Raw genomic sequence first — 22,869 nt, 5'->3', positions numbered from 1 at the left:
TTAGTGTTTTCCTTATTTTCTATTCAAATTGATTTATTAGTAGACAGTTAATCTTATCCAGTGACTGACTAAAAGTACTGAATTCAAATGCGTTAATAACTATATCTAACAGAAAAGATGTTCAAGATTAGTCTAAAGAGAACAAGAGAAGGCTAAACAGTTCAAGTTTCTATTTGCAAAGCTTAGTCAAATGCCCAGTTCCTGTCATTTGACCAAATAACAAAAAAATAAATTCAAAATGTCTGAACTTAGGATTTCAAAAGGTCATCTGAGAAAGTCATTCATCTTTGTCTTTTTCCGTTTCTGTATGGACTGGATACCTTCTGCACAAATAAATCTCATTGGCTCCTGCATAAACACACTTAATTTTCACATCCTCTGAATTGAATTCCAAATCGGAGTCCAGAAAACTTTCATCGAAGTTGTTGCCAGAAGATTCTGAAAATTCAATATATTTAAATTTTATTTAGTAGCTATGCTCAATCTTTGATAGCTCTAGTAACTTAGCGTTATCATTTTCAAATTCGAAATTACATCACAAATGAAACTCAGAGAGGAAATACAATAACAAAATGAAAAATAAAATAAAAAAGAGTGAAAAACGAGGATTTTTTCAGCCAGTGGCTAACCATGAAGACGAAGAAACAAGCAAATATTTCGTAAAGGACCTCCGCCAAGTCGTCCTCAGTGCTAAACAAAAAAGAAAGAAAACAAAAAAGAAAACAACGAAAAACGAACCTTTCGAAGTTTGCTTGACAACGACAGAACAAAAACTAAATAAGAACCAGGTTGGAATCAATGAAAAAGAAATTTACCAAGATGATTGAGCAATAATCCTTTGTTTTTTTGTTTTGCTATAGCTTTAGCTGGTCTACAAATTCGGTCTTCATTTGTTGTGCAAAAAGGTTCTCTCGAGTTAGACAGGGCGAAAATATTGATTGATTTCTTCAAAATTAAATTGTTATAAATTGGGCTTAATGAAATATCTCCGGTGTCTCTATTTATTGTTAAATTCCAGTTTATGTATTTTTTTTATCTCAATTAACTCTTTAAAAGATTTTGGTAGGCCATTTACAGTAGATATTAAGGTTGCCTTGTCAAAAAGAACCCGATGTGTTGGACTTTCAAAAATAAGCAGGGCCAATGCTGAATGAAAGTTGTCATTTTTATTTTCCAATCTCATGGATTATCTATTGAAATGTTGGGTTTATGCAAACGTTCACCTAGTTGTTGATGGGTCCTACCAATGTAAAATTTCCCACATGAGCACGGGACTCTGTAGACACCACTACCCAGTACAGGGTCAATTTTATCTTTTCCTGAGTTGAAAAATTGTTCAACTTTTTGTTCAGTTTTGAAAGAAACAGAGAGATTGTGTTTTTTTTAATTTTTCAATTTTTAAAAGTTTATCGCTAAGTTTTGGGATGTATGGTAAAGTCATGAAAGTTTTTTTCTCGATTGCCGGGGTAACTGAATCAAGGGGGACGGGCTCCCTCTATTCTTGTTTTATCTTTTTTAATCGTCTATCTCTGGTATTTTTTATAAGTTTTATTGGGTAACCATTGCAGAATAGAATATCTTTGATATAGTTTAATTCAGAATTTATAGGATTACGAGAACAGATTTTTAAAACTCTGTCGAATAAAGAGATTATTATCTCTCTTTTTACAGAAGGAGGGCGATATGAAGAGAAATGTAGATATCGATCACTATGGGTCAGCTTTCTGTATATAGAAAATTCAAGGCTAGGAGCAGTTTTTATAATCAAAACATCCAAGAAAGGACGCTTACCTGAATCTTCGAGTTCCATTGTGAACTTAAGATTCGAATCAAGAGAGTTCAAATGTTTCAAAAAATCTCTTAGAGAGTCTTGTTCATGTTCCCAAACAGAAAGGATATCATCAACGAAACGAAACCAGATAGAGTGTTTTAAGTGGAAACTATTCAAAGCAGATTGTTCTATGAAATCCATGTAAAAATTTGCCAAATAAGGAGACAAAACAGTGCCCATGGATAGGCCCATGATTTGAAGGAAAATTTTTTTTCGGAACTTTAAATACGAGGAGAACTTGTTGCAAAGACGGACAAGGGTCATTAATGTATCAAATTCCAAACTTTTGTGATCTGACCAATCTGAATTTTCCAGTAATTTTCTTTGTAAGGCCTGCTCAGATTTCTGGACATCACATGAAGTGTACATAGAAAATGCATCAAAACTAGATAAGATAGTTTTTTCTGTTGTACTTTGATTTTTTAACTTCCCAACAAGATCTACGGAATTTTTTATATAGGATTTCTTTGTGCTTAAAAGAGGTTTAAAAATGGTGGCTAAGAAACTTTCTATACCCGTAGCTGGAGAACTATAACATGCTACAATAGGACGTAACGGAATATCTTTTGCATGGTTACAATAAACTTCCAGCATATTATTATTTTAAATATATGTTATTTAGATCGAAAGCTAAAAGTGCTTATATTTTTAAAAGGTTTCAGTAACCATGAGCATTATTGTTGGGTCTGAAAAAACTTAGATCTAAAAAAGAGTGGCCCAAAGGAAAAGAGAAACAGAAAATAGCTCCGTGGGAGATCCGAAGGCCTGAAACGTCGATCAAAGTAAGACATTTATGAGAACAGTTTGTTTGAACAGTTTGAACTGAAGTTTTCAGCTGCCGACCATAGTGAGCAGAGGGAGGCAACAATAAACCGGTAAAATGGGCTTTCTGCCAGACAAGGAAGTGGCGAAGTTAAGCTCCAACATTGCTGTAATATTACTTCAGCGAATAAAGTGATTCATGTTTAACATATATTGAAAAACCATAAAGTCTAAGTAAAATCTTATAATTCACTTTACATAAAATTATAGTGCTATAATTAGCTTTAACCAAGTTTAAGTTAGATTTCATCATTAAATAAAGTTTGATAATTTTTATACGGAGTTTCCAAAAGCTTAATACATATTTTTAAGCTTTACTATTTGACCCCCGTAGTAGCATAATATTTGTAGGCATAAATATATAATGAGTCGAGGGTGATAGGCTTGACATCGTCTGTGCCGGATTTCAAATCTTGTTGATAGAAGAGCATCGCCAAGTGCTGAAAACCATGTTGTGACCAAGATGGGCCCAGGATTGCACAAGCCTCCTTTCATACTGGAGGTCCCAGAGACTTCTTGCTGTCAGGTTCTAAGCCGGCTTAAGCACTTCGGTGTAGACTTGAGAAGATATGTCATCCCCGTCCTGCACTGGTATCCTGGATCATTGCTTTTCCTGAGGCCAACATAATTTCAATGGTTTAAAGAACATGAAAATAACAACTCGGAATGTTATGACGTTAAAAAATGACTATTGTATCGACAGTTTGACTGACGAATTCAGACGATTCGAACTGGACTTATTAGGAATTTCAGAAACTCATATCCCGGGGTAGGAAGCATGAAATTAGGTCATATAGAATTTGTTTACTCAGGCAGGAAGGAGAGGGTAAATAGACAGGGAGTAGGGCTCATGATGAATAAAGAAGCTGCTAAGTCTTGTTTAGCTGGGAAGGTATTAATAATAGAATACTGATTTCTCATTTTATGACTACAAAGTCCAGGGTATCAGTTATGGTAGTATAAGCCCCTGTAGAACCGATTGACGGCGATACTAGTGACTCAGATGAATTTTACTTACAGTTACAATAGCAAATAGACAGGGTTCCAGGCAGAAATATGATGTTTTTACTAGGAGATTTTAATACCCAGGTTGGTAAAAATAAGGATAGATGGTATCCTAGCCAAGGTAAATTCGGTGTAGGAAAAGAAAACAGTAATGGATACAGACTATTGCAATTTTGTAGCATAACAATCTAGTTATAACCAATGCGGTGTTTGGTCATAAAATGGCTCATAAGTTAACATGGTATTCACGCGATGGTAAGATATCAAACCTTATTGATTATGTTATAGTAGACCGAAGACTGGCAGGATCAATACAAGATACTAGGGTATTTAGGAGTGCTATTATTGATTTTAAAAGTAAAGATCGCCATCTAGTAGTGTATAGGGTTAATTTAAAGCTGAAATTTCAGAAGGATAACTACCTCCCGAGGAAGTTATGATGTTGACAGACTCCACGATACAAATTTGAGACCTACTTTCCAGGGACAGTTGAATACTAAACTTGAGAGGACAAAATTTGACAATGTTTGGAATAATCAGAAGATGGTTGGACTAATTTTAGAAAAATAATTTGTGAAGTTGCTGAAGGTGTGTTAGGGAAGAAAGCTAGGACTGCAGCTAAGAATATTAGTGAAAAAGCTTTATTTTTTATATAAAGCTTTTCACTTCTGAAAAGCTTTATATTAAATATAAGGCTTTTCACTTCAACAGACACTTCTGACCATTTTCCGATAACTGTCAACGTAAAAATTTCTGCTGCTACCCCAACAGCCAAGATTCGAGTCTGGTTTGTCAAAGAAGAGTGTGAAAAGACAGACGCATCATCTTTCCAATCTGTGATACAATACTTCGCAAGATTAAGATCCCTTTCATTCTTTTACAAAAATCTGCTGTAATTTCTAATGACGATGCTCGTGTGCTTATGGACATTTATTGTGCTCTTATTTGCCATGCCATTAAATGCGGCATAAAAGTTGCTGTGTCGACAGTGAAAATCAGGCGTGGAACGAGAATTCAAGGTTGGTCCCGGAACTCCAAACTGAAATCTGCGTGTCAGAAATCTAAGTTTTGGTTCCAAGTCTGGCTTGATTGTGACAGACGACGAACAGGCTGGTTAACTGTGTCCGGAAACACGCAAACCGTGTATTTGCCAAAACTCTAAACAAGCACAGGAGTGATTACATAACAAATTTTTCTCAAAACATGAACCAAAATCCTAGTGCCCTGTGGAAACATGTCCTGCGACCCAAACGTTATGCTACGCCGGATTCTGTTCCTGGTGAAGATGTCTGGGTAGACCATTACCGCCGAGAGTTCGCACCTCCCCCCTCCAATCTTAGAGCAGAACATGCTGAAAAGCTTAACTGCAGTTTATAATGTCATACAAATTGTGATTTTGTTGTGATACGAAGTATGCTTATCTCTGCTATAATGAAGTTGAAAAAGAAATTCAGTAAGGGCACTGATGGTATCTGCGGGGCTGCTCTTGATTTTAGTAGTGATCTTCTGATTGACCAGCTGAGCCTACTATACCAAATTATATTCTCCTGTGAAATAGGGCCAAAATATTTTTGTGAAGGTAAACTGACCGCTGTGCTTAAGCGAGGTAAACCTCCCCACCTTTGCAGTTCGTATAGACCCATTACTGTGTCGAATGTTTCTTATAAGTAATTTGAGTTGCTAACATGCGATGAATTCGGTCAAAATGTTACGTTCCTTCGGAGCAATTTGGCTTTCAGAAGGGAGTAGGGTATGGCCTTGCCCTGTCAGCTCTATGTGCTATACTTTGGAATGCTGATGGAGCTAGTGAATCTCTAGTGCTTGGCAGCCACAATGTGCACCGTGCATTTTATTTGCTCGTCCAAGAATATATTGTGTATTCGGCCTATAAGAGGGGGGTCAGCCCTTCGGTAATAGGAGCGTATCGGGATTTATATGGTAATTTCGTGGTCCGTATTTATATTCCTGGTATGAGTTATATTTATGTCGTCTTACCGGTTTATAAGGGAGTGAGACGTGAATCTATGTTTCACCTGATTTTTTCAATAATACAATAATAGAGCCACAATCGCAAATTGAATGTTCATGCATAGTTCGCGGTTTGAATCTAAGCCTAGTTTGTTATGCTGATGATTTGTTTATGCTTTGTCGGACCATTGCGCGCCTCGAGGAGAATTTTAAAATGTCAAATAATGAGGGCCGGAAAATTGGTCTTAGTTTCGATGCAGCTAAGTCTGAGATTGTTCTTTTTAATTGGAATGATTCGACTGATGTATCTATCAGACTTGGTGATATTACCGTTAAGCCAGTGTCTTCGTTAATTTATTTGTGCCTCCCTGTCGGGACTTCCGTGCGAGCTACCCGCTCGCTCATACTTAGCCATCTCCAAAATCGTATTTCGGTGTCATATGGCAACATTGTGGCAAGCAAACTCCGTTTTAATCGCATGATTTTAGCTAGGTTGTATAGCGCAACTGCGCTGCCACATATTCTGTATAATGCACCATTCTGGAGAATGCTCCAGAAATCAGACATTAAGCAAATTCGGTCCTACTACTTTTGTTATGCAAAGTATCTGTTGAGACTACCTTTGTGGACACGTAACTCGTATATTAGCCTTCATTATAAAGTTACAGAACCATGTCAGGTCGTTATTAAGCACATTGACAATTTTAATGCAAGGCTGTCGCACGAGTGGCGTCCCTCCTGCGGCAGTAGTGTCGCTTTTAAGTAGTGCTTTTAAGTATTTCTTCTGTACTGTTTTGTTGTTTTTTTTTGTTGTTTTTTTTTCTCTTTTCCTTTTTTTGTGTATTATGTTGTTCTCCGTCTTCTTGCTTTTTTTGTAGTGACGGGTTAGCAAATAAATAAATAAATATAAATAAATAAATAGAAAGGACAAGGGACTTGTACAAGAATTTGAATGATAGATCCTACGAAAACAAAAGGAATATAAAGAAATTGAAGAAAGCATTAAAATACAAATTAAGGAGTTGTGAAATAGAGGCCATGGATAAAATTGTCAAAGATCTAGAAGATGCAGCTAGACGGCATAATAGTAAAATATTGTACCATTATGTTATTAGATTGAGAGGGAGTAACCAATCCTGACTTGTCCCAATTAAAGATAGGAACGGGGCCACAGCTAGTGGTAAGGAAACAGTTAAAGAGAGATGGGCAGAACATTTTGAGTATTTGCTAAGCCGAGATAGAGTTGCAGGAAAAGATATACAGGAAAATGAAAAAATTTGAGATACCTTGGATGTGAACAAAGTTTTGTTTTGTAATGAAGAATTAGCGACACTACTAAAAGGATCAAAAAATAACAAGGCTCCAGGTGCTGACAGTGTGGTAAAAGAGTTTTTTAAATATGGTGGCTATGAGGTTAGAAATAAGTTACTGAAAATTATGAATATGATTTTTGAAAAAGGGGGAGTACCTAACGATTTTAGGAAAACCTTAATTAAGCCACCTTATAAGAAAGATGATAAAAGTGAGTGTGGTAATTATCGAGGCCTTAGTCTGGAAGTAGCAAATTACTTAGTAATATGATACTTTTTAGACTGAGAGATGCTGCAGACAAAGTTTTAAGAGAAGAACAGTGCGGTTTTAGAAAAAGTAGAGAAATGTGTTGACCAAATTTTCACTCTTAGGAAACTTGTTGGAAAATTGTGCGGCTAGGAAAAATCCAATATTTGAGAAGTGCCTGAGATGTCAAACAACTTTGGTCCTCAGTTTTATAGATTATGAATAAGCGTTTGATTCTGTTGATAGAAGAGCTTTAACAAAGGTTTTATCCTTGTAGGTTTTATCCAGACAAATACATTAAAATAATTATTACAATGTACGAGAATAACGCTGCTGCGGTAAAGGTTGGAAGTGAGGTTAGCAGCTGGTTTTGTATATAGTCAGAAGTTAAGCAGGGTTGTGTTCTATCTCCCTTTATATGGACTATTTTGATGGACTTTGTCTTAAGAAACACAGGAAAAGCAATAGGAGACCCCGGAATCAAATGGGGAGGAAAAAGTCTTCTGGACTTATGCTGACAAATTAAGCATCTTAGATGAAAGTGTGAACAAAATGAATGAACTTTTAGAGATTTTGCGAGTTGAGGGTGCTAGAATGGGTTTTAAAATTAATGTTAAGAAGACTAAGTCACTAAGGCTAGGAATAAGTGAAGATGAAAAGGTGACGGTGGATAATGAAAAGATTTGCAGGTGGGCAGCTTCACTTACCGTGCTAGCATTATAAGTAAAGACGGCGGGAGCAGTGAAGATGTTAAAAGTAGAATAGCCAAGACTCAGGGTGTTTTTTCACAGTTAAGAAAAATTTGGAAGAATAGGAAGATAAGTCTGCAAACCAAGATTAGAATATTAGAAGCTACAGTGATGACAGTGGTCAAATGTGGCTCTGAAGTATGGGCACTCAGAAAAGCGCATGAAGATTTGCTAGATGTTTTCCAGAGAAATTGCCTACAGATTGTTCTTGGTACTCGGCTGACTGACCGTATTTCAAACAGTAGGATGTACGAAATATGTGGTTCAATCCCGCTTTCTAGGGCTGTAATGAAAGAAAGGTTGAGGTGGCTAGGGCACGTTGTTCAGATTAAGGATGACAGATTGCCGAAGATTGTCTTTTTCGGCCAAACATCTAGGGCTAAACGGAAAGCAGGTCGTCCTCATCTGAGGAGGGAGGACGCCATAAAGAAAGATTTAAGTGAAATGGGAACTTCCTCGGGATAGTGCAAAAAGGGAGTCTTTGAATAGATTGGGATGGAGGAGGAGCGTGCGTGGCTGTGTTGGCCTCAGGCGGCTTGGTGCTGCGGTGAGTTGTTAGTAGTATTAGTAGTAGCATTTGAAAATATAAAGGATTGAAAGTTTTATGAGAATGGCCTTAAACAAAAAAGTAATTTTTTGTAAATTATACAAATTCTAAACGGTCAATAATATAAAAAAATCAAATACAAGTCAAAACTTACAAGAAAAATCCGAATAAATTGAAAAAAATACATTTATTTCGATAAGATAATAACGATAAGATATTACTCTCTATCTCTCTTTCTCTCTCGATATGTAACAGGTTGTCTATGTTGAAAGCATTAAAACATTTTTAATCTACATGATTGGAGGCACCCCTTTGTTCCTCTAATAATCCCCACCAACCCCTGTCATTGTCAACTTTTGTCATAGAAGTAACAATGTTACACTTGTTCGAAGCAGAACTTTCCAAGGGTTTTCAATCTGTACGATTCGATAAAAGAAAATTATGCAAGATCCATCCGACACCAACTATCCCCAGAAAGCTTTTAACAGACAGATAACCACGTTTCTTTTTCGAAAATCTGTTTAGAACTTGGGGCAAGTGTCTTTGCCCAATAGGACGTGGAAATGACGAGTTTTAGAGGTATTCGCCCCTTTTCTAGCCTTTTCACGAGAATGAAAGTACTCTTTGACCCTTATAACACAAGCACCTTGAGCCAAGGAGATAGAAGGACTTAATTCCTACGACGTACGCTACTTCCAAACCCCACCTACCCTGCGGGCTAAAGGGCCTATATCAACTTGAGATTTGGTGGTTTTCTACCCACTAGGGGGGGGGTTAAGAATCTGCAATAAAATATACCTCCTATTAGAATAAATTTAGACCACAGGCTCTTACGGCTTAGACACTAGCAGGCTTTTTAATTTTGAAGGTAAGAGATTCTAAGAACTATGAAACTTCTAAGCCTGCGAGCGCCCGGAGCGTAGGGGTCAGTGGTCTGACATTTCTTGGAGAAAGTCTTCTTGGCTGTAAGCATCAGCCTTCCTCAAGCAAATGTCAGCACTTTAAATTTTCACGACAAGCCATCGCGAAAGCTACCAAAAATAATAACAAAACGTTACCGATTTCTTGCGATCCCAGATAAATCAATTATTATTATTTTTTTTTTTTAATGAGCTTTGGTCTACGAAACTAAAGTTTACCAGCTATCGACTCGGTAGCTTCATAGCCTTACCCCATCAGCCAAAATCTATTCTTTAGTGGTCTCTGCATATTTGTATAATTGGTCCTCCTTAAGATTTTACTTCAAGATTGGGGGTAGAAAGTGGGTTTCTTCACTTCACCTCATCTACTATTTATCAGATACGTAAGCCTGTTGTATCAAGTTCGAATATGAGCCTCTGAAAACACCCTTTGAGTACCTTTCTCTCTCTCTCTCTCTCTCTCTCTCTCTCTCTTCTCTTCTTTCTTAGATATTATTTCGTTTTGCATTTGACACTTTTATCCTCATTTTATTTTCATTTACTGTATGTTCAAATAGAACCGCATAGGTATGTTTTCTCAGATAAGCCCTTATGTTTTAATCAGGGTTCATAAAATTTGGATAAATCAATGAGACTAAGCATGATTTTCAAGCTTATGAAAAAGCTAATCAGAACATTTATCATTAAAAATAAATGCAATCAAGGTTTTCAAACTAATTAAAAAAAAGAAGTTAAAACTAACGTACCACCTGTCATATCCATACTTCTTTTTCCATATCTTCCGTTAATAAAAAATCGTTGGCTCCCCCTCAAGCCGCCATAGCTAGCAAGGTCACGTGAGCCTTCTCTTTTTCCATATTTTGAAGCAAAAAATAACCCATTGCCGACTGGATCTGATTGGTATTCACTAGAACCCAAGTATCCTAGATTGTCAACCGGCCCGCTTCGCTTGCCATATCGAGTGTTGAAAAAGAATCGGTCTGCACCAGCAACTCTTCTAATTACTCTAGGTTGACCTATTACAGAGGAAAGTTCAATTAAAATAAAATTTATATTATTTCTTTAATTAACACTGTTTATTTTAAATACGGTTATATATTATGTTTTTGTTGTTTTTGTTTGTTATTCGTTGCCTGGTAATACGAGCTAGACTCCCAGCCGGGCATACTCATATTGTAGTTGTATTTAGTTTGTAAATAAAAGAACCTGGACCTATTTCTTTTTTCTACTGCCATTATTTGACGTTTTACCAGGCCCATTTTCTAAACTGAAAGAAGGGGTAAAACAAATATAGTTCTTCCTTAAAATTTATTGTTTCGAAAAATTTTGACTGATGTATCAGTTTTGGGATCCCAAGAATTAAAACAATCTAGAATGGTTGAGATCTCATTGCCAGAGAGAATTGTGCGAACAACTGAGCAAGTGGAGTACCGGAGTATTAACCGTACCATACATATGCCTGTATCCTTGGGGTTGAAGTTACACCAATGCTACACCAAAATTCTCAAAAATTTGCAATTCTGATTCCAAGCTTTTTCCTCAACACACTAAAATATAGGAATAATGGTCAATGATCCTTAAATCACAGAAAAAATATTGTAGCATAAACTTTAATTAATTATATGTGATCTTATACTAAAATTTCTTGCATCACAGAATATGAATTAAGATAGAAGAATATCACGTTTAAAAGAGGTCGAAGAATATAACATTTGAAATTATACAGCATCGCTCACAAGCGTGTCTCGCAACACCTAGCAACACTTACGTACCTAAACTTGTATGTCTCGAAATGCACGATCTTAGGTACGTAGCTACAGTCAGACATACACTCGAACACTATTCTTAAGAACAGGTGACAAATTTGGTGACATAACTGCTTCCCGAGTGGTATGACTTGATATTCTAGACATAGAGTTCTAGACTCTCAAACTGGATGTTTAGCTGTAATTTGTTGTAGCCAATCACCGAACTTTACATCTGAATGGAAACTGTTGGGATATTTTTGTCTGGACAGAGGTCGAGGTCGAGGCCTAAGGCCTCGACCGTGTCCGTTGTTTTTGAATTGAAGTTGTCAAGTATTTTGCAATAGGTTGCATTAGGTTGCATCAAGACGCTGGGTGATTGTAGACAGAGAAAAGCCAAGACAGATAGTCCAAGTAATTGAGAGGCAAATATTTAAATGGCTGGGGCACGGGTAAATGGCAGGAGTATGTTAGACCTATAGGTATAACTAGACGCGCATGTGAACACCACTTATTCAATTGACCACAGACTATTCGAGAATTAAGATCCGTGTTACTTTGTTCTATATTCTTTTTTTCTGATATTCTATATCTTCAGACTGTTCTACTATCCACTCAAATTTGAAGCCTTTTGATTCTTCAAAAGAGTAATTTGTTCGCTTTTAAAAGACAGTGTTTATGGGCTGTGTCTGAGATTAAACTTGATGAATCGTCAAACACTACTTTTAATAAAAAAAAAGGGGTGCTTGACTTCCGTATTAATCATAAAGGAGGAGCTTGGGTTATAGGATAGATAAAGGAGCGCAAGTAGGTTGGTCAGCCTCAACTGGTTTCAAACAGTTCGTGGTAACGAATTGTAAGTAAGGAGCGACCCGGCTCAATAGTAACCGACACTCTAAAAAACGGAATTTTGATACCAAAAGATACATTAAAAAAATTGGATTTTTATGCTGATTTCATATATGTAAGTTTCATCACGTTTAGTCTTACTCATCAAACGTTATGCGCCTGAGAAAATTTGCCTTATTTTCGAAAAAAGGGGGAGCCCCTCCCCCCATAAAGTCACAGAACGTTAATGAAAATCACACCATCAGATTCAGCATATCAGAGAACCCTACTATAGAAGTTTCAAGCTCCTATCTAAAAAAGTGTGGAATTTTGTATTTTTTACCAGAAGAAAGATCACGGATGCGTGTTTATTTGTTTTTGTTGTTTTGTTGTTTTTTTTTCCAGGGGTGATCGTATCAAACCAATGGTCCTAGAATATCGCGGGAGGGCTCATTCGGACGGAAATTAAAGGTTCTAGCACCCTTTTTAAGTGACCAAAAAAATGGAGAGTAACTAGGCCCCTCCCAGGCTCTTTTTTTTCCAAAGTCATCCGATCAAAAAATTCAGATAGCCATTTTGTTAAGCATGGTCGAAAAATACAATAACTATGTCTTTGAGGATGACTTAATCCCCCCACAGTCCCAGGGGGAAGGTCTGCAAGCTATGAACTTTGCCCAATGTTTACAAAGAGTATGGGTTATTGGGAAGTATATAGAAGTTTTCAGGGGGATTGTTTTTGGTAGTCGGGGGGGGGGGGTGTGGGTGTGGGTTGGGTGTTAAATGGGAAGATCTTTTCATGGGGGAAGGGACATTGCTATGAAGGAGCGCCAGATTTCCCAGCATTATTTAAAAAAGGTCAGAAATTAAATAATAAAAAAAAAATTCAACTGAAAGTAAAGAGCAACATCAAAATTTAAAAAGAACAGAAATTAATACGTATAGGATTGGGTTCACCCTCTACTCATTACCTCGCTACTCTAAAAAATTTTTTGTTTTACTTTCATCAGAGCTGTTTATTTCAATTAACGGCCTTTGTGATTAAGGGGTCATTCTTAAAGAATTGAAACAAAATTTGAGTTTAGCGTAAAGAGCAAGGTATTGACTAAGGGCGAACCCCCTAATATACGTAATAAAAATATACGAATATAGAAGTTCGTTACGTAAGTTAATTTGTAAGTTACGTCACAACAAAATTTCGAGAAAGCCATTTAGCCAAAAAAAGTAAATGTAATATGCAAATTTTGTTTTGATTTTTCATGTACGGTGAGCCAAAATAAAAGCTGTATTAACTCAAAAATGTTCAGAAATTAAATATAAAAAAAAATTTTTTTTTTTAACTGAAAGTAAGGAGCGACATTAAAACTTAAAACGAACAAAAATTATTCCGTATATGAAAGGGCTGCCCCCTCCTCAACCCCTCGCTCTTTACTCTAAGGTTTACCTCTGTCTCACAACTTTTTTTTAAACAATAAAAAACTTTAGCGTAAAGAGCGAGGGGTTGAGGAGGGGGCAGCCCCTTTCATATATGGAATAATTTCTGTTCGTTTTAAGTTTTAATGTTGCTCCTTACTTTCGGTTACAAAAACTTGTTTTTTTTTTTTATTTAATAGCAATAAGACACGGTGTTTTAGCAGCAGTCGTATTAGCAGCTATTGAAATAACTTCAATGGATTAGAGTGTGCCGCAATCGCAACTATCTTGAGAATTTATCTTTGTTATTATTCAAATACCTTCACTAACAAAAGTTATTCTGTGACTAAATTTTCTTCTAAGTTTGAATGGTTTAAAAATTAGGTTATCAAATTACAGTTCCGTTAAATTGTTTCCAGACTATAATTAATTGGTTGTATTGATGTAATTTAACGCTTCCTTGACATTTTAGGGCATCTTTTTTAGTTTATTCTCACCTTGGATACGTATTTTATTTCAAAATAATTATGGAGTTTGGTGAAAAGAACTCGAGCTTATTTATCTCCATTAACAAAAATTTACTACTTATTTTTATATGGAACATAATAGAATAACATGGAGACAGGTGCGGACGCTAATCTTCTCATTTTTAACACCGTTAAATGTTTACTACATTTGTTGTCTACTTTGGCATTTTTTATGTTTTCGTAGCTTCGAAAAATTACCCCTCCCCCATAAATTCCCAAGCAAAAAGCCATACAGAGACGTAGAACAGCCTGACTATTAGTGCAAATATTAAATGACAGTGCGTGTTAGTATACTCAGTAAAAATCGGCATGTATCCCCACCCCTACCCCCCTCATCATACCCTCTTGTCATTTTTCATCTCAGGACAACCCCGCAGTCCTCCATGCCATCAGATCAAAACTCTGTGATAATAACTTCACTCAAAACGGTCAAAAGGTATAAGAATGCCTCGATTAGGAATTGCACCATGTTGCACCTTTTTAAGACTGAAATCATACGAAGAATTCAGATCTGTATGATTAAAGACACAAATTAGGTCCGTAGCCTTACCACTCCTTCTCATCTTCATTGCTTCCCCAAACGCCAACTTTTTACCAGAAAAGTATATTGTACCTTGATGGAACAGAAATTGTCTAAGGACATTCAGTCTTTGTTATTGAAAAAGGAAATCGGACCAGCAGGCCCTACAATAACCCTAACACCCATGTCACCAATCACTTATTAGTAGAAACTTAGGCGTGTTACAGCTTGTTTGAACCTTAATCCCGCAAGTATTTTCAATGTGTGTGTTTAGAGGACCAAACTAGGCCCTAGGTAGCTCTATCAATAGCCACCACCCCCACTGTTAATTTTTGGCAAGGAGGAAGAGATGTGGCACCTTGTTGGAATCGGAATCACACAAGGAAAATAACATGTGTGATTGGAGGAATAAAATGGACCACTACAACATCACCCTTCACTGCCAATTTCTCAGCGAAAAGATAGTAAGAATATTTTCCCTGGTCTGTTTCAAGCTTTTATGGATTGCAACTTGGGCCAGCGGGACAGGAAAAATGATCGTTTTCAAAGACTTACCCCCATCTCTCCTGACCTTGACACAAAATTATTCAGATTCACTTGAAGCTTCTGATGCAATTACACTGAGCCAATAGGACAAAAAGGATTAAAGTTGAAATTTTCAGTATATGCTGAACTAGATTAAAATACACTAGGTGCATCCAGGTCTTTGAAAGGGTGAGTCTGATACAGTGACCGTCTCACTGTATATGTGACTGTATAATGTCATCAGTTATGTGTCACTGTATAACTGATGTCACATATACATGTGACATCAGTTTTACTACTGATGACGGTCACTATATATGTGACCGAAATATCTGGTATTTTTGTGAATTTCTATCACTGTTATCATCATCACTGTCTATTAAAAGGATTTTATCCCTATTTGAACTTTTATTTATGCTTATCCATGTTGTCAAAAAAGCATATGTGCAATACCTCAGGAATAGTTAAGAATATTATTTTAAACCTTTAGCGTACGTTGAGCTAAATCGAGAGCCACTGTGTCTATCCAGGTTTTCACAAGGAGTTATTTGTCATATCTAAGAAACAGCAGAGGATAAAAAGTTGACATTTTCAGCGCAGATTAATGAGAATATTGAACTAGATCAAAAATCTTCAACACCGTCCAGGTAGTAAAAGTGGCATATCTGCAATTTCTAAGAAACGGTTTAGGATAGCCTATCAAGTTGAAACTTTGAAGCAAGGTTAAGAGGGGAGTTAAACTAAATCAAAAGACACTTCATTCATCCAGTTTGTCAAAAGAGTGTATCTACAATATCTCACAAACGGCTAAGGGTACTAAGTTAAAACTTACAGGGAATATTAAGGTTAATGTTGAAGTAAAGCAAAAGAAACTAATCACATCCAGACTGCCAAAAAGGTGTATGAGTAATTTCTTGGGAACGGCTAATAATATTAGAAACTTAGAGTGAATGTTGAGGGGGATGTGAAACTAAATCAAAAGTGTCAAGGCATAAAGACACCAAGATAAGGTTTTAGAACTAACAGAAATTCAGCCAAAACAAATCTGGTTGCATTGACTTTTGACTTGTCACTTTTAATTTTTAAGCAACAAATCAGAGCTCTTTTAAATAAATGGACTCGAAATGTATTCACTTAAACAGACAAGTAGTTAAAACAAAATATAAAACAATAAGTCATTTTTAGACCAAATAATATGCAAGCTTACCTCTGTCAAAGTCCCTCTTGGGTAGTTGCCCTAACGCAGGAAACGCAGGCTGTTCTTGACAAATTACAATAGCCAGAATAGTGCTAATAAGTGCAGCATAATGAAATGCTTTAATCATTGTGTGAGCCTAAAAATAAATAATGGTTGGGTACCTGTTAAGATTTTGGGTAGAAAAAAATAAATAAAATAAAGCTAGCTCGCTTCAAAATGCAATATACAAGTATCTCATTTCTTTAGCCATGAGCCAAAAAAAAATGTATAGGATGAAGCAAACTAGTATCTGTGTCTTTACGAGAGTGACCCAAGGGCCGAACAAGTTTAAGACTCTGTTCCCTACTCTCTTACGAAGGTTTTAGGGATAATATTTTTTTCGTTCTTTTACATATGGGGAAAGTGTACCAGAGAAGAATTGTTGGGGAGATGCTCCGGAAGGAATCGGTGGGGGAGGGAAATTTCTCATATTAAAATGAATATGATCTTCACATCTGTTTCGACTCTTTGCATATTTATTCAAAATAAACTAGTTAGTTAATTTGTATAAATGGAGATTAAAAGAAAATTTTGTTCAGTCTGAGATTAACTCTATTGTGGAAAGCCATTGGAAAATAAGAGTCGATGTTCCTGTTTATCGATTCAGTACATTATTAAATAAAAAAAAAACAAGTTTTTTATTCTTTGAAAGTAAGTAGCAACATTAAAACTTAAAACGAACAGAAATTATTCCGTATATGAAAGGGACTGTGCCCTCCTCAACGCCTTGCTCTTTACGCTTAAGTTTAACTCTGTCTCACAACTTTGTTTTTAAAAACAATAAAAACTTTAGCGTAAAGAGCGAGGCGTTGAGGAGGGGACAGCCCCTTTCATATACGGAATAATTTTGTTCGTTTTAAGTTTTAATGTTGCTCCTTACTTTCAGTTGAAAAACTTGTTTTTTTTATTTATTTTAAAGTATTTTTGAATTAATGCAGGTTTTGGTTTTGGCTCACCGTACATGAATAATTAAAACAAAATTTGCAGACTAATTTTCTTTTATTTGGTTAAATGGCTTTCTCAAAAGTTGTTTAATTTTATTTACGAACGTTTTTACTATTAATAAATATATGTAACTTACGAATTAACTTACGTAACGAACTTCTATATTCATAAATTTTTAGCACGTACATTAGGGGGTTCGCCCGCTAGTCAATACCTCGCTCTTTCCGCTAAAGTTTGAATTTTGTTCCAATTCTTAAAAAATGAACTCTTAATCACAAAGGCTGTTAATTAGAATAAATAGCTCTTATGAAATTACTAAGAAATCTTTGGCTTAAAGAGTGAGGTATTGATTAGGGAGCAAACCCAGTCATATACGTAATTATTTCTGTTCGTTTTAAGCTCTGTTGTTGATCATTACTGGCAGTTGAAAAACTTATTTTTTTTAATTTAATTTCTGATCGTTTTTTAAATAATGCTGGGAAATCCGGCACCCCCTTCATAGCAATCTACCTTTCCCCACGAAAACTTCCTCCACGGGAAGATCCTCCCACATAAACTCCTGACCCCCCCCCCCGCTACTAGAAAAAATCCCACGGGAAACGTCTTTATACTCCCCAATAACCAATACTATATGTAAACATTAGGCAAAGTCCTTAACTTTCAGCCCTCCCCCCGGGGACTTTGGGGGATTAAGTCATCCTAAAAGACATATTTATTATATATTCGACCATGTTGAACAAAATGGCCATCTCAAAATTTTGATCGGGCGACTGGGAAAAAATTGAGCGTGGGAGGGGGCCTAGTTGCCCTCCATTTTTTTGTCACTAAAAAGGGCACTATAACTTTTAATTTCCGTTCGAATGAGCCCTCCCACGATATTCTAAGACCACTAGGTCAATACGATCACCCCTGGGAAAAAAACAAACAAATAAACACGTATCCGTGATCTTTCTTCCGGCAAAAAATACAAAATTCCACATTTTTGCAGATTGGAGCTTGAAACTTCTCCAGTCGGATTTACTGACACGCTGAATCTGATGGTGTGATTTTCATTAAGGTTCTATAGCTTTTATGGGCTTTTTACCCCTTTTTTTCGAAAATCAGGCAAATTTTCTCAGGCGCGTAGCTTTTGATGGATAAGACTAAACTAGATGAAACTTATATATTTTAAATAAGCATTAAAATCTGATTCTTTTGATGTATCTTTTGGTATCAAAATTCCGTCTTTTAGAGTTTCGCTTACTATTAAGCCGGGTCGCTCCTTACTTATAGTTCGTTACCACGAACTGTTTGATCGTGTTTTATCAATTTAGGGGAAAGAAATTTTCTGGTCGAGGAATCGTCCTTGAGGAGAAATTTCGATTCCTTGTGCGGGGGGGAGGATTTTGGAGGGTAAAGTTTTCCGCAGGAGGAATTTTTCCAGAGAGGAAAGAAATTTTCTGGTGGAGGAATCGTCCTTGAGGGGAAGTTTCTAGGTGGAATTTTTCAAATACTCTTAAATTTAAAAATTATATTGTTATTAATACGTGGGAAGATATTTTCGCGGGTGGATTTTCGGCGGGGGAAATATATATATATATATATATATATATATATATATATATATATATATATATATATATATATATATATATATATATATATATATATATATATATATATATATATATATATATATATATATATATAAAAAAAAAAAAATATATATATATATATATATATATATATATATATATATATATATATATATATATATATATATATATATATATATATATATATATATATATATATATATATATATATATATATATAGAAAAAGTCTGGAAGACAACTGAAAGGTAAAATAAATTTTGAAACAAAAATATTGAAAATTATAAAGGAAGCGAATGACCAATAAAACAAATTATGAACGAAGATTAGACAAAAGATTCAGAACGCCAATGTAAAAAAAAGTGGGAAATCGCATATACATAATTGATACGTGCTAAATACCCCGCCATTAAAAAGAAAATATTTTATACGTTTTTGTTTTGTGCCATAACATTTTATTTGCAACAGGAATGTAAATTTAATTGAATATATGCATTCAAATTCTCATTTTACTACTTTAAAAATTATTAACATATGTTTTTTTTATTGACACCATTAAAAACTGTTTGGCGGTAGTACCTGACTGGAAATACCTGACCGTACTTTCACATTTTTAAAGGGGAAAACACCCCCTAAAAGTAATAGAATCCTATATAAAAATCACATCATCATATTCAGCGTATCAGAGAACCCCACTGTTCAGGTTTTAAGCCTCTATCTGCAAAAATGTAAAATTTTGTATTTTGTTTGCCAGAAGAAAGACCACGGATGCGTGTTTGTTTTCCAGGGGTGTTCGTATCGACCCAGTGATCCTAGAATATTGCGATAGGACTCCTTCAAACAGAAATTGAAAGTTCTAGTGCCCTTTTTAAGTGACCAACAAAATTACTGGGCAGCTAGGCCTCTTCCTACGCTCATTTCTACGCTCATTTCCTAAGGTCACCGGATCAAAATTTTGAGATAGTCATTTTGTTCAGCATAGTCGAAAAGTGTAATAACTATGTCTTTGAGGATGAATTTATCCCCCAGTGTCTCTGGGGGAAGGACTGCAAGTTATGAACTTTTCCCATTGTTTATATATAGTATTGGTTACTGGGAGGTATTCAGGCGTTTTCAGGGGGATTTTTTCTGGCGGGGGTGAGGATCACGGGGAGGGGATTACGTGGGAGGATCTTTCCATAGAGGTATTTTTCATGGGGGAAGGACATTTTCCATAAAGGGGTAGGGGATTCCCCAGCATTATCTGAAAAACGATCAGAAATTAAATGAAAAATACAAGTTTTTTCAACCGAAAGTAAGGAGCCACATTAAAACTTAAGACGAACAGAAAGTATTACGTATATGAAGGGGGTTGCCTCCTCCTGAACACCCCCCCCCTCTTTACACTATAGTTTTCTTAGTACTTTTGACGAAAGCTTCTTGTTGTTCCAATTAAACGAATATAGTGTTTCAGAAGTCGTTCTCCTAGAACTGGAGAAAAATTCAAACTTCAGTATAAAGAGCGAGGTATTGAGGAGGAGGCAACCCCCTTCATATACGTAATAATTTTCGTTCGTTTTAAGTTTTATTGTCACTCCTTACTTTCAGCTGAAAAAACTTGTTTTTTTTTATTTAATAGTTCTAGAAATGTGAATAATCTTGTGATTGAGCATAGGCAGAGTACTCGGGCAGGATTTACGATTCGCCATTTAGGACCAAGTCTTTGGAGTCTGCTTCTGGCGAGTAATAAGGCAGCTGAACATCTACAGCAATTAAAAAAAGAATATAGAAGTATTTCTTGGGAGGGGAGGAGGAAGAAACAATTGACGAGAGATTAATTTTGATATTTATTTTATTTATTATTATATTCTTTTATTTTTTTCACTTTGACATTTTTTAAATATTTTTTTTAGATTTATCTAGTTGAATTTATGGATATTGATTGTTATAGCCGTCCGTTCTCAAAGCTTAGTTTCTTCTTTGACAGCTACTTGTTAAATGTTTAAGTGGTGTATTGTTTTTTTTTTTAAGTTTAATTCAATTCAGTTCAATTCACAGAAAAAAATTCAAACTTCACCCCAGTTTTATCTTTTTTATTTCTTTTGAATACAGTCTACTGCTTTCAAATATGAAAAATGTCGTTTCACGACAGTAAAAAGCAGATAATCAACAGTCTGGAACGTTTTGAAAAACGAAAGCAGTCTGTCATGTTTTGCAAAAAAGATCAATGCAAATACCAAAAAATACGTTTCTCTTATTGAAATGTATGCCTAAATCAGAAAAATGTATTTCTTTTTATATTTCCATTATTTTTTTTTGCAAAAATAGTAGGCTTTTTGTAAAAATTTGTCATAAAAATATACATATTTGTCACATAGTTTCTTACCGTAAGTTTGAATGAAGGAATCTAACGATTATTTTATTTAGTTTGCATAGACTGGTAGGAAATTCTATAAAATTTGTATATAAAAGGAAACTGCTTAATATATATATATAAAAAAAGGAATAAAAGGAAATATAAAAGGAAATTCAACACATATAAAAGGAAACGTATATAAAAGGATATAAAAGGAAATTCAACAACGTATATAAAAGGAAATTCAACACATATAAACACAATAAAATCCTTGACCTTTCCAGTAATTCGGACTAAATTTTGAAACTGCTATCTTTTAAACCGAATTTCGAGTCTATCTGTGAACTCAACTCCAATTGGAATGTTGGTGCTTTAGATTATTTTTCGTAATTCTACTTTAGATAAGAAAAACAAGCAAAGATAACATTCATTTATTGCTGAGCCTGAATTTGGCCCAAAAAAGTTTGAATTAACACCGCAAATATGACGCGTACGGTAAACCAAGAAATGTTACCTATATGTTTACTGACAATCTGAGATTATTATCTAATCCAAAAAAATAACCATGACCGACCGATTCCTTAACAGGGTCGTAATATGCCTTGGGGTAGGGGGGCAACTTCTTCCCCCCAAGAACCTAGTTTCCGTCCCGGCTGAAATTTAATTTCTTCAAACTTCTTGTACAAGTAGGATAAACCTCCATAATTCAAGCATCAACAGAAACGGGTCAGTTTTCATTAATGCATTTCTGCCTCTATGGTAATATATACCTCATTTTTCAGTTTTCACTGTCATTTTCACTTGAATTGGTAAAATTAGCTCCAACTCAACCCCCCCCCCCCTCTCCAGGATTTTGACAAAATCATGCCACTGTTCCTTAAATCTATTTACCAATGCATGTCATCTGGGCCTCAATGTACTTGGGGTTTAGGCTTTTCCCAAATTCGATTCGCCAGATTTATGAAAGCCAGATTTATGGCTTTCAGCATAAACCTTTTTAAACCACCGAAAAAGGCATTATGCAACACCAATCAGTACTGAAAGAAAAAACAGACTTACCAAGGAAGCAAGCTGCTGTTATGTATCTCTTTAAGTTGAGCAGAAGCGAAACAGTAGGATGTAAAGTGGAAAGTGGTACAAATAATTTCAAGTGCACCAGCTTAAATCAAAGCTGCGCACCCACAATGAACTATCCAATAGGACACCTGCTGGACGGAAGCTTATCACCTATGTACTTATGACTAAAGGAAGACTTTTTTTGTTTTTCTAACCAATTAATGAATTTGGAAGGTGCTGTTTGTATAATAGCTTATCAACAATGATTAGTTCCGGCTTTTTTTTGTGAAGCAGGTGAGCTGGAGCTGTCAAACGCCTTTGACTTGTCATGTTGTTTAGCTCAACTTAATTGGTTCAAGTCAATATTCATCCCCTGCTCAGGATGCCCACCAAAAGCATAAAACAGTTCTTCGTAATCAACGGTTAGTAAGGAGTGACTCTGCCCAATAGTAACCGAAACTATAAAAAATGGAATTTTGATGACAACAGACACATAAAAATAATTGACAGTTTATGCTGATTCTAAATATATTAAAATTAATAAAGTTTAATGTTCCTCATCAAAAGCTACGAGCCTGAGAAAATTTTCCTTGTCTTCAAAAAAAGGGGGGAAACCTCCGAAAAAGCTCAGCAATCTTAATGAAAACCACACCCTCAGGTGCAGCATATAAGAGAACCTTACTGATGAGGTTTCAAGCTCCTATTCACAAAATTTGGAATTTCGTATTTTGCCAGATACGTCTTTAATT

General features: G+C 35.6%; 1 protein-coding gene across 2 annotated transcripts; it reads right to left on the bottom strand.

Annotated features, from left to right (window-relative positions):
- Positions 1–155: 155 nt before the first annotated feature.
- On the bottom strand, positions 156–22,245 carry LOC148943510 (uncharacterized). Of its 2 annotated transcripts, none has more exons than XM_089101553.1 (4): positions 22,124–22,245; positions 16,162–16,288; positions 10,146–10,415; positions 156–438 (listed from the first exon to the last, which is right to left on the bottom strand). In XM_089101553.1, exons 2-4 carry the CDS (start codon positions 16,277–16,279, stop codon positions 278–280), a joined length of 549 nt encoding a protein of 182 aa, XP_088957679.1. In that variant the 5' UTR covers positions 16,280–16,288; positions 22,124–22,245; the 3' UTR covers positions 156–277. The 2 variants fall into 2 exon arrangements, with proteins under 2 accessions (XP_088957679.1, XP_088957680.1); XM_089101554.1 differs by lacking the exon at positions 22,124–22,245 and adding an exon at positions 21,341–21,381.
- Positions 22,246–22,869: the final 624 nt, after the last annotated feature.

This window comes from Artemia sp. Qi Xiang Cuo, chromosome 15 (genome assembly GCF_049724085.1).
Source record: "Artemia sp. Qi Xiang Cuo chromosome 15, ASM4972408v1, whole genome shotgun sequence".
Lineage (NCBI taxonomy): Eukaryota > Metazoa > Arthropoda > Branchiopoda > Anostraca > Artemiidae > Artemia > Artemia sp. Qi Xiang Cuo.
The sequence above is the reverse complement of the archived record's forward strand: the minus strand, read 5'-3'. Positions and strand labels throughout refer to the sequence as shown.

Bases quoted from the DNA above. Each gene is read 5' to 3' on its own strand.
- LOC148943510 (XM_089101553.1), bottom strand. From the start codon at position 16,279: ATGATTAAAGCATTTCATTATGCTGCACTTATTAGCACTATTCTGGCT. The intron at 10,416-16,161 runs GTAAGCTTGCAT...CCTCTGTAATAG, and splicing joins CAAGAGGGACTTTGACAGAG to GTCAACCTAGAGTAATTAGA. The intron at 439-10,145 runs GTACGTTAGTTT...TTGAATTTTCAG, and splicing joins AAGTATGGATATGACAGGTG to AATCTTCTGGCAACAACTTC.